This window comes from Ipomoea nil, unplaced genomic scaffold, assembly GCF_001879475.1.
Source record: "Ipomoea nil cultivar Tokyo-kokei standard unplaced genomic scaffold, Asagao_1.1 scaffold2705, whole genome shotgun sequence".
NCBI lineage: Eukaryota > Viridiplantae > Streptophyta > Magnoliopsida > Solanales > Convolvulaceae > Ipomoea > Ipomoea nil.
Window position 1 is genome coordinate 2,277,079 of NW_017619133.1, and position 12,620 is coordinate 2,289,698.

General features: G+C 41.0%; 1 protein-coding gene across 2 annotated transcripts; it reads right to left on the reverse strand.

The window, feature by feature from the left end:
* Positions 1-5,914: 5,914 nt before the first annotated feature.
* On the reverse strand, positions 5,915-12,217 carry LOC109156405 (pumilio homolog 2-like). Of its 2 annotated transcripts, none has more exons than XM_019304256.1 (10): positions 11,116-12,217; positions 9,723-10,110; positions 8,641-9,631; positions 8,371-8,512; positions 8,175-8,282; positions 7,859-8,071; positions 7,661-7,771; positions 7,168-7,362; positions 6,510-6,684; positions 5,915-6,406 (listed from the first exon to the last, which is right to left on the reverse strand). In XM_019304256.1, the coding sequence occupies exons 1-10, from the start codon at positions 11,764-11,766 to the stop codon at positions 6,369-6,371; spliced, it is 3,012 nt and encodes a 1,003-aa protein (XP_019159801.1). In that variant the 5' UTR covers positions 11,767-12,217; the 3' UTR covers positions 5,915-6,368. The 2 variants fall into 2 exon arrangements, with proteins under 2 accessions (XP_019159801.1, XP_019159800.1); XM_019304255.1 differs by having other exon boundaries at positions 11,107-12,216.
* Between the last annotated feature and the right edge of the window lie 403 nt (positions 12,218-12,620).

Below are 12,620 nucleotides of genomic sequence, written 5' to 3' on the forward strand. Positions count from 1 at the left end.
CGAGGGGCTCGTGCTACGTTGCTCCCTGCGGCGTTTGATACCGCTGACCTCGGTCATGCCCTTCTCGGGCACCTTCTCCTTTCCCCGGGTGACCAAGACGTCGGTCGGCTCGACCACAAAGCCCTCGGCCGTTGTGATGGTCGAGGTCCCAATTAGTCGGGCTAGGGGGACCTCCTTCTGCCCGGTTGCCTTGGCCTTTGGCTTCTTTTTGCCAAGCGAGATCTTGGCGGGCGGGGGAAGAGGAGCGTCGTCGTCTCCAAATTCTGCCATTTCTGCAAAATGAAAAAAGTAAAGGCAGTTAGTTCGGGAAAATAACGCACATTCGGGATGTTAAGGGTCGGGAAGAGGTTTAGTGTTAGACCTTCACCCTTCCGTTTGCCCCGAGCGGGCATCCTTGCAATTGTTACACCCGCCGGCTCGGGTTTATATTTCTCAGTCAGATCATAGACCGGATCGGGCAGCTGGGCCGCTTCGTAGCACTCGGGCGTTTTGAAGATTCGGTATTCGTAAATCTCGCCCGAGATCTTGGTAACGGCGTCCTTAAGGGCCTGGGTCTCGGTTGGGATGACTTGCTTTCGAAAGCGTTGACTCCAGACCCTCTCAACCGGGAGGATCCACGGATCGTATTTTACCGAGAAGATCCGGTTCTTCCACCCCCGGTTGTTCCCGGGCAGCCCTTCGATCGAGCACATATCTGCTCGGGACTGGGTCATCAAGAATCCGCCCCCGTACGCGGCTGCCAGCACCTTCACCTGGTAGACAAAATTAAATAGCTCCATGGTGCAGGCCAGGTTGTGCCGACTGCAAATCTGGGGGAAGCACGCGATCATCCGATGCGCGTTCGGGCAAATTTGACCAGGCACGACCTGGTAGTACCCCAGAAACGCAGTGAGAAGGCTTGAGAAGGGGAAAGTGATCGGGGCCATCAGGGAGTCGTAATGCATCCCGAGCCACTTCCCCCGGTGCCGCTCGATGATGTTTCCGAGCTGCCTGCTGGTGTCGAACTCGACCCGACCGGCGAGAGTTGCAGCGATTCTGCTTGCTTCTCCTTTTGTCAGCAAGCTCGTCTGGCTTTCGACGCTCTCGCTGTTAAGGAACTCGGACCCGTCCTCGCCTGGCGCCGCCAGCCCGGCCGGGTCTTCCTCGACCGCCTCTGCGTCATCTGCCCGGTGGCCCTCTTCGGGCTCAACCTGAGGGTAATCCCCTATTACCCTCGTAGGCGTTTCCCTAACGCCTTCGACCGGGGAATCCCGTCCGCTCGTGGACGTTCTCCCGCTTTCTTCGCTCGAGCTCCCCGACCCACTGGAGCTCGACCCTGACGTCCCCGATGAGCTTGATGACCTTTCTTGCTCGGGGGCTTGGTCGGGGGTTGGCTGCGGTCGTTGTTCGACCTCCGGAGAATAGGACATGATGTCCACCTCCTCGCTGATTTGCTCGACCTCGTCGTCGTAGTATGCGACCGAGACGTTCTGGCTATCTGAGTCTGACATCTTTTCTACCTAAAGGTCGGTCGGGGTTAGTACAGGGCTCGGGACGTTGGGTCGTAGTTAGTGTTATCCTACTGCTACGCGAAGCTAAAAATAAAAAATAAAGCAAGGAAGAAGAAAGCTTACCAACCAGGAAGACTTTGATGGAGCTTGAAGATGGTTTGCTCGGTGGATCTGCTGATGTTCACTCGGGACTCTCTGAGGGTGCCGGTTGATTCAGAAGATTGAGGAAAGTTCAAATGAGGGTCTCAAGGGCCTATTTATAGGAGAGCATTTGGGCGGGAAACCAATCCACTTGCGCGATGTGACCCGCACTGATTCCGAGGCGACCGTTGCAGTCGCAGAGGCCGGCAGTCGCCGACACGTGGCGAGAAGGGAATGACAGCTGGCCGGTCGGTTTGGTAGCCGACGGTTGGGTTTCTTCATCCCGTCCCGTTTTTTTCCGGACGCTCAAAAAGGCCCGGGCTGGGGGAGCTCTTGGTAGGGAATATCCCGACCGACATAGCTTTATCCCGGCCGGTGTGCCTTTGTCTTTGTCTTCTTGTCTTTGCAGGTAACAGGTCGGGTTTCTTTGGAAGAACCCGGTCGGGATTCGACCAGGAGTTGCCCGAGCGGCAGTGTCGACCACCGAGCGGTAGCCCTTTGGCGAGAGAGCTGACGAGGGACACGTGGCGGCTCCACGCGTTGACAGGCAGGGCACCCGGGACAATGACACGTGGTTGCTACGTGGGAGGCATGCCGAACGGCCGGATTTGTGTCTCCGGCTCCGTGGCTATAAATACCCGCGGTTGTTGTTAGAGAATCCCGACCGCAGTCAGTCGGTACTCAGAGCAACCAAGTAGATTGTACTTAGGGCCTTCACAGTGATCAATAAGAGTTATTTACTTGCTTTAATTGGTCTCGTATTTACTTAATTACCGCTTACGTGGCAATTAACACTATCAGAATTGTATAGCATAGATGCTTTTTCTCGCGTGCAAAGAGAGGGGGTGTAAATCAAATCCAAAATGAGCTTGTCTGGAATTGAAGGCATTCCGAAGTCACTAGATGTTACAGAATTAATTTTAATTTTAGAATTTCGACCGTTTGGAGCGTTTGGAGTCAAAGGCATTCCGAAGTCACTAGATGTTACAGAATTAATTATAATTTTAGAGATGTTACAGAATTAATTCTAATTTTAGAATTTTGACTGTTTGGAGAATTAATTCAGATGTTACGGAATTAATTCCAATTTTAGAATTTCGAATTAAATCCTCACGTACAAAGCTGAATTAATTTCAATTTTGAATGTCATTGTTAAATGCTATTTAATCCTCAACTCCTATTAATAGTACTAATTCTCGTAGGTTGGTAGTGTGTACTGTATGTAATATGTATGAACAAGAAGAAGTAATAAAGAACAAAAGGGTGTTTTATTCATAATATTCTTGCGTCTTTCCTTCTATGTATCTAGAGAGAAGGGAGAGGGAGTGTTGTATATGATAGTTTAGTGAGAGAGAGCCGAGAGATAGTCCAAATGGCCTCCCCAAACTCAAAGGCCTAAAGGCCCTTTTATAGGGCTACCGAGGTGGCGGGTTTGACCCGTCACCTTTGACCCGGACTCATAGGCCAAGACCCGAACCGTTAGATCCCGACGCGACGGTAAGCGATGGCACGGAGCCGGGGTATATAACTTATCATCTATATAAAGTTGTTTTAGAGCAGCAAAATTTTATAACTTGATTACCTACGTTTTCAGCTCTCAAAATCTATGCTTCTACTCCTTTCTTAGCCAACGTGTTGTTCTTTCATTGCTCAAGTTCGTTGGGTTCATTTGTTTGGGTGCTCAAACATTGAACCGTAGTAGGTTTTATACTGGAAAACCGATGGTACAACGCTCCTAGCACTTTTGGGAGGTAGGAAATGAGGTTTTAAGGAAATGGTGATTCGTTCGACTCGTACTAACCACCCTCTCAAAAAATAATAATCCTTTTTTGTAGGATTATTATTGGTTTTCTTAACCATTATTTGCAACACTGCCAACCAAGGGTGCTGGATGTTAAATTCTCCCCATCCAAATCATTCCAGAGTTTCTGAGGAACACTCCTATTGGGACTACCATACACGACCGCCATGCACCAACACAAATTTTTGTTATCTTTAATTTAGAGGAGGAATTGAGGGTGTGTCCAGATCACCTCAATAGATGCAATATCCTTCCACAACACCCAAATACCTCCACTCATATCAACCCTTTCGAAGTCCAGTTTAAAGCAGACCTCATCAGCGCCCACCCCTAAAGTTTTAGGCTCAAGGATACACAAGCATCAACGCTTGTTCTCTCTAATAAGAGACAGTGCAGCCCTCATGATATGCAAACTACGTACCTGCCTGTGGGTGTTTGTGATGGAATCGAAAAAGAGAACTCGAAAATTCTTATGGCAGTTGGGTGTTCATCTGGTGAGTTGGGACACTATCACTAAGCGCAAATCTGAGGGAGGATTGGGTTGGAGGATTCTTAGAGACAGGGATGCTCTCTGGGCTAAGGTTCTCATTACAAAATACATGGGAAGGAATTGAAAAATATCATGTTGGGTTTTGATAGCAAAAATGGAGCCTCTAATTTGTGGAGGGGCATCTACATGGCTGAGGGAATTCTCAAACAAGGGATCAGAAAGGTGGTTAACAATGGTCAAGATACTCTTTTCTGGAGTGACAATTGAAACCATCGAATTAAATATGAAAATGCAATCAGATAATCGAACCCTAAAAAAGTACAATTAGATCCATCTAGTAACCAAATACGTTTGATTATACCAATTAGTCAATTGAATCCCTCTTCAATCAGTTATTTTGTCACGATAGCACCTATGTGGATTTTACTTATTTTACTAACTAAGCTAAATGACTTTTTAAATAAAACATATTCCTTTTATTATCAAAATCTCCACAAATACACAAATCCCTCCTAATCCCCAATCCCATGAATTCCTCATTGTTGTCTGTATCTCAATCAGCGAACACGAAGGAAGCAAAATTTCTTCGAGCAACGAACAAGTACCGTTAGCGAGCGAACTTGTGAACCTCCAACCATTTAGAATCAAGGTATGGTTTAGTTGAAGTAGTTATACACTCTTTAGCTGCTATTTGAAAGGCAATGGTCTCTTGTGAGACCATTTCATGAATCTCAATTCGTGAGATAAGTTCGGTCTAATGAAAATGTTCATAATAAAATTTCAAATATAATCAATATTTTAAGTTTTATATATATTATTTTATATTATAAATGTAGTACTTTATAGCAAAAACTATAATCGAAAGTTTTTAAAAAAATAAAGTAATAACAGAATTGCAAATATCATCAATACTTTAAGCCTTATATATATTACTTTATAGCATAAGTGAAGTACTTTATAGCACAACTCTAATAGACAATTTGCAAGAAATAAAGTAATATCATAGTAGAATTACAAATATGATCAATACTTTAACTCTTATATATAATACTTTATAGAAAAACACTAATAGATAGTTTATAATAGAGTTAATTTCCAAAATGGTCATCCGACTATGACTTTTTCTCAAATTGGTTCCTTGACTTTTAATTGCACCCAAAATGATCCTTCGATTATTGAATTTTAAGTCAAAAATGGTCATCTGTTAGTATTGGTGTTAAGTGGGTGTTAAAATGATGGGTAAAACTGGTAATTCAGGGTTTTCACTATAGTCAGAGAACTACTTTGGATGCAATTAAAGTCAAATGACCAATTTGAGAAAATGTCATAGTCAGAGGACCATTTGGAAATTTTTTCTACAAAGAGTTAATTCCAGCAATGGTCCTCCGACTATTGCAATTTTCTAAAAGTAATCCTTGACTTTAATTTAGACGAAAAAGACACTTAACTTTCGAATTTGTTCCAACAATGGTCCTTCTGTTATCCATCCATCTCTTAACCGTTAATTTAAAGGCTAAAATAGTCTTTTTATTAGCTTGCTCTCTTCTTCCTCAACGCAGAGAAGCAATAGAAAGAACTAAACACAATTGAAGTCCTCTCCGGATCTGTGTTTAGTTCTTCCTATTGTTTCTCTGTGAGCAAGAAGAAAGCAAGCTAATGAAAACTCTTAACTAACTACATATAAACTCTTAACTAAATACACAAAAACTCTTAACTAAATACACATAAACTTTTAATTGAATACACATCATGGAATTTGGACCGTTTAGATAGACAGAGTGACAACAACAATCAAAACGCGCGCATTTTGTGCCTGAACGCACATAGTAGTGCCTGGACGCACATTACTATGTACACCATGGTGCTATATATACATTGCCTACAAAAGTTTTTTTCCTTTTTTTTGGATCTAAGGGAGGGGGGAACCCCGGTTATAGTACAAAAGTTGATAAAATATCGTCACACTAAAAAGTTGAGAGAAATGGCTAACACTTTAAGGAACAGAATAATAGATTATAGATGAAGGCAACTAGCCACATACAAGAAAAATTGTAAATACAGTACATGAAAGAAACACTTGTAAAAACATCAAACTCTCCACAAGGAAACCATTTGTACAGTCACGTTTTGATACATAAACTACCTCAACTTCATTTTTATCATCATCATTTTTTACACCCTGTAGAAAATTGACTTCCTCTGCACGGCCCTCGGATCGTTGCATCAGAGCCTCGGCTTTTACTTCCATCTATGTATAAACCTTAAAACTACACAATGTACACTTCTCTAGTGCGAGGGCAGGGGGCCGACTTTATTTCCAATCGGTCTATATAATATCATCATCTTTCCTTTCCTTGTGATACGGTGCTAGACACTCGACAAATTAAAGGAAGAGAGGTAGCTCAAACTAGCCTCAGTTAGCTGTACATCTTTCTTCCTATAACGTCTAAGCTGGATTTGGGGTCTGGGCGGCCATCCTCCTTTCTGCATTTTAGAATCGACAAAAGAGAAACAAATTACTCGGGCATCACAAATAGGTTCTCTGTTTCGACGATGATAATAAGGGAAGTAGTACTTAGTTACTTACCCCCAGCAGCAACGAGCTTCTCGACACGAGCAACAATATGCTTCCCATATGTGTATTTCTTCAATGCATTCAAATGCACTTTTATTCGTGAAAGGATCAATTCGCGCTCCTGATCGCTACAAGTTTCCAAAACTTTCTGTACAACGTAATTTGCAAATTGATCTTTCATCATCGCCTGGCCAAAAAAAGAGCCAGACACTCAGAGAACAGAAACGCAACAACAATAACCGTTTAGATGGTGTTTAATGATGTGAAAGGATATACTATAAGCTTGGGGTATAATTTTTTCCTCAAACGCAAAGATTTATCACATAAAATATCAGGCAACTATTGTAGTTGCTTCAACTTTCCTCGTACCCACAACCAATGTTGAAAAAATCGCTAGGCGCCCTCTAGGCGCCTGGGGACCGCCTAGGGCGCCCGCCCTCTAGCGCCTCCGGACCGCCTAGGGCCGATTAATTGACGCCTAGGCGCAATTTTTGCAACACTGCCCACAAATTTTCAACCAGCAAAGCAATAATTTTCAACTTATACACGCACGGGAGAGAGGGGGGGGGGGGGGGACGGGGGGACCTTTAAGGATGAGCCTCTAAAGAAGGAATAAACGATATCAAAATCAGCACTAGCTATCAATGGAAGAGAGGAGACATTGCCAAACCTGAAGAGGTTCATTTTCATCGGTTGTACCAAGCATCTCATTCACTAGTAGCTGTCTTTCACTGGGATCACCAAAAGTCAAACACTTCTCCACAACATTGGAGGCAAACTTCTGCTGGCTCATCTGAACAATCTTCCCAGCTAGTTCCCGTATAATCGCAGTACGCTCGTGCGGCTTTCCATGTTCCAGTACATGCTGTCAGGATTTTTAATCAAGTGAGACATTTGTAAAGCAAGTACCAAAAAACCATAGTCTCTAAATAAATGTAGTTCTATTAAAATCACAAGAAATCGAACGAGTCAATCTTGTTTTGGCCGTAATTCTACCACATGTTATAAAGAGTAGATTGTGAGGAAAAGGAGAGTACACTACAATATACAGTATGTTAAAAGGCTTCAGCTGACAACAAAACAGAGTATGAGTACATATACATCGAAAGACCGTTTAAAAGGCAGAGCAATATAAGTCCCAAAAAATAAAATAAAATGTATACCTGTATAACATAATTACCATACTGATCTTGTGCCAGCATGCTTACTGATCCTAGAATCTCCTCCATCATTTTACTCTGGGTGTTTGGATCCATGCAATGTTCTAGTACTCTCTGCCAATTACAAAAACCAATTAGTTATCTCCCACAAATAGTGCAAATCTATTGAAGCAAACACCTGATACGTTATGATTTTTTTACCTGTATAACACGACACCCGTATGGATGAGTGGACAGAGTCACAACTTGACCAAAAAATGTTGAAACGATAAATTGAATATGATCCTCGGGTACACATTCAATGCACTTCTGGATTACATGATTCCCATTCTGATCACGTACACAGCGCATGACGTGACCATCAAGCTCTTCGACCATTTTAATCTTCTGGTCCACATCAACCACCTCGATTACCTGCAGTGCGACTCAAATTCATTTTTAATCCAGTTTCGAAATCACATGGTTCATTATGATCAGGAGGATTTTGACATGAGATTTGCAAATTTGGTTCCTTTACCTTCTGTATCACTCGGCAACCATACATTTGGAGGCTCAGTGTTAAAACACGCCCAAAGAGCTTGCTAGCCAGTTCTCTCCTCTGAGATGGCATTCCATGTTCAAAAAACTGAAAAGAAAATATTAAGTTACAGAGAATCTAGTTAAAAAGTAAAGAGCAAAGCACATCCTATCTGAGACAATTCAGTAATATATACCTTCTGGATTACATAATTACCAAAGACATCTGTCATAAGTGTAAGTGCCTGGGGAATAATTTCTTGGAAGACCATGTTAATCTCCTCAGTTGTGGCAGTCTCAAGTTTTTGTTGAATGAACCGGCTGCCATACTGATCCGCACTGATACAGAAGAAACCAAATTTATAAGATTCACGTCTACCCTATACACAATTCAAAAAATAGATATATATATATATATATATATATATATATATATATATATATATATATATTAAACTGTCACATACCTGAATTCGACAACATGACCAGCAATCTCTGATAGCTCAAAGCATTTGGTTTTATTGCTCTTGAACTCTTCAAGCAGAGAGGATGCAAAGCTGTTTTCCATGTTATCCAAGTTCCAAGGTCCAATCACACCCACACCAAAGTTTCTCATCCCCCCACCAACTCTCATGTTATAATCACTGCATCTGATAGGACTACCAGGTCCTACAGGAGAGTTTGGAATGACGGGACTAGTCAACAGACTTCCAGGATAAGACAAACCAACTCTAAATCCAGGATTACCATAGTATCCGTGATGGCCAGAACCCATATTTTTGCTACTTAGCGGAACATTATACTGTGATTTCTGAGGAGATAGCATACTACCAACATAGGCTTTCTGAAGCAAGTCCGTATATGAATTACCAAGATAGTTCCTGTCCATGGAAGGATCATTATGTGAAGCAAACTGTAGCAAGTATTGAATATACATTGGATCCATATATTGTGCCTGTAGACCACTGCCTGCCATTTGATTTTCCATTCTACCAATGTTCTGGTCTAAAGAAGCAGAATTCAGATTTGATCCAGTAAACATTCTTGAGTCCATCGCAGGAATAGCCATAGCAGATGCAGCAGCAGCATTTTCAAACAAAGGAGGCAAATTATAGTTGCCACGTTGGGTAGATAGATGATTGGCTGAATGGCCGTTCAAACTGTAATTTGAAAAAGATGAATTTGGACTGTCCAGATTTGGACATTGAGAAAGCAAGTCACCTTCACCACAGAGTGAAGTTGTCAGAGACCCTTTGTGGTATGAACTACCAGAAGAAACAGAAGATCTGCGAAGGTCAGCTTGGATGGCAGATGACTGAATGTTTGACCCGTTGGGGTTGTTAGGACCAGTGTCACCATACTGTAAATTCATATGCTTACCATTGGAGGATGCAAGATACTGCTTTTCAGATTCAGATTTCTTCAAGTAAGCATGTTTCTTTGCATTACTTTGACCACCTGCAAAAATAGAGAGGTAATAATCATGGCCATCAGTATCATCAACCAATTCCATTATAAGAAAGCAGATGATTCTCTGTGTCCGTCATACCATTTGAGAGGTTCATGCTAGATAAAGAAGCAACCAGATCTGCAGGTTCATTTGCATGAGAGGGGACACCATTGAATGAGTTTGGACTATTAATATTTCTTTTTTCTGATGTGACGGCCCTTCCAGCACCAATAGGAGTAACACAAGGATTTGGAGCCCTGGCAATGTGTTGAGGATCAGGAGTGGTGCTCCTCGACAAGCCTAAAGCAGCAGCATATGAAACCTGAGCATTTGTTGCGGACCTTAAAGGATCTGAGGATGAATAGTCGTGATGAAGATTAGAAAGTTCAGTTTCAGCTGAAGCCAAGGTATCGCCACTATCATCATAAGCATTACGGCTAGCTGGGCGTGAATGATGTCCAAGTGCAGGAGTACAGTTGAAGTCATCCTGCAATAATCAGAAGTTAGCCCAATAAATTGAAAATTGGAAACTGCATGCTCTAGAGAAAAAGATAAATGTCTTTCCTTTGGCCAATGTCATCAATTATTATTGAACAAAATATCGCTGTGGTCCAATGACTTAAGAACAAGGCACAATTAAAGTAGGCAATAAGTCAAATGGCCAGAAACAATCAACCCAAACAATTGACTGCATAGATTGAGCATGGCCAGAAACAATCAACCCAAACAATTGACTGCATAGATTGAGCAATACGTAAGATTTTAACTACTACTTTTGAAGAATAAACCAAGATGGAAAGATGGTTGCATGCAAAATTTTCTTGCTCAGCATCAAAACAACAAATTTAATGTTTTTGAGCAAGCATGTGTTTCCAGAGGGGGAAAAATGGGTCACTTCTCAGGAAATAAGAAGTTACATTCATATGCAAGCATAGTTGAGATTAAAATTTTCCTCTTTATTTTCAATGTAGTAATTGAAAAAAGGTACACAAGTTTTAACTTAACTCCCAAATTGAACAATTTTTCTTGAACTTACAGGGTGGAATGCCTGGAAATACATAACATTCATCAGGAATTACTTAAAATCATTAATCCAACTACCACATTTCCCACAAAATATAATGTGAGACAACAGAGTAAAAAAAAAAAAAAACTATTTTTGAGCAAAACCATATTACAGAATAGAACTACAAAAACATGACATAACAGAGATTAAATTTAAAAATTATAAATAAATAAATAAATAAAACATGCACAGATGCACAAATTTTATAAGGTAAAATTAAATGACATTATCCTGAGAAGCAATAAATCTTCAGCTAAAACCATCATTGATCACAGATGATAGAATACCTAAAGTGTGTAATATAGATATGTGCATTTGCAAAAGTAAATCATAAAATACAATGAAAGAACCTAAAACATTCATTTATAAAGCCGAAATAAGCTCAGAAAAATACAAAATAAACTTCCACATATTCACCTGAAGTACCTCAGCAATGCTCTTCTGTTTACTACCCAGTCCTAGTCCAGGCAAACCAATCAGTCCATCACCACCCCACTCAACTGAACCCCCCTGTAAGTTGTCAGATTCATTCTCTGCTTCCTGCTTCTTAGAGTTAAACCCAGGAGGCATTGAGAAGAGTGACCTCCCAGAAGTGGCAGTATCATTCTTGTTAACAGTCCTCCTTTCCCCAATTGTAGAGCCCCCACCTTGTAATCTTTGAGCAAACCGCCAGTCCTCCTTAGACAATAGAGGAGGAGGCAACCTAGGGTTGAGATTCACATTGGAGTAATAGTAAGATAAGTAAGCAGGATCAGACCTAAGTTCCTCTTCCGATATAGAACCATTCCCAGTTCTGTTCCAGGCAAACTCCTGAAAGGTAGAGTTTCGAGCACCGCCGCTAGCGCCACTGCCAAGACCACCTGCTCCGTGGTTAAACAGCCCACCCACCGCACTTAATGAACCCTCCACAGTTGGAGGCGCCGACCCACTTCTATACAAACTCAGTTCCTTTTCAAGATCGTCGGCTTCTTGCCGGCGCTGTTCGCGAAGCAAAAATCCTATCTCCTTCTCCAACTCATCATCGAAGGAGCTCTCGTTGGTACCATTCATTGGCCTCCTATCCAATTCAGATAACATATTCACGACTTCAAAAGAATACACCAATTAATCATTCCACGACCAACAAACCCTAAAATCCCGAAAACAAAAAACCAAAACCAAGCAGTCCAAATTCAAAACTAATAAAGACCTGCATGAAAGAACTCAAAAATCAACCCGTTCTGAGCTCATAAAAATACAATCTTTGATTATCTAACTCGGATAAAGTTCATGCTTTTATGCTAAAAATCTGAGCCCTCTGCGATCACGCAACTGGGAAGCACAAAAATCCACATATTTCCGCATAACTCAGTACCATGATTGAAGGGTAAAAAAAAACAAACGGAACTCCGAAGAGAGTATCAGATAAAAGAGTAAGCAGACAAGTGAGATAGGGTGGAGGTTAAGGTTGAGAGAAAAGGGGGAAAAGAGATCATTCTGGCGGCGAATTTTTTTACGCAGAACCCCTTTAGGGTTTTGTTTTGCAACCACTCTGCGAGAAGGTTATATACAGCAAACTACTCCATAATTTTATAAATAAAATTTCAATAATCTTGAACAATATTATAAATAATTAATTAATTAACAATAACACTTTTATAAAAAGAAAATAAACAAAAAATTGAAATACTCATAATTCTTTACCAGATAATACTTATTGTACCATATTTTCTCAATCATTTTGAGTCCATTCAATCCTATAATCATCAATTTAAAATATAAAAAAATAGATGTGTCATCATACTACATGATAATTGGCATAAAAAAAAAATTTTGTTTGTTTATCAATCGCTATTTTTATTATTTAATTTAATGTCATAAAATTTTTATATAATATAAAATATTTAATAGCTAGGTTACAAGTATATTTTATGCTTTATTTAATTTTTTTT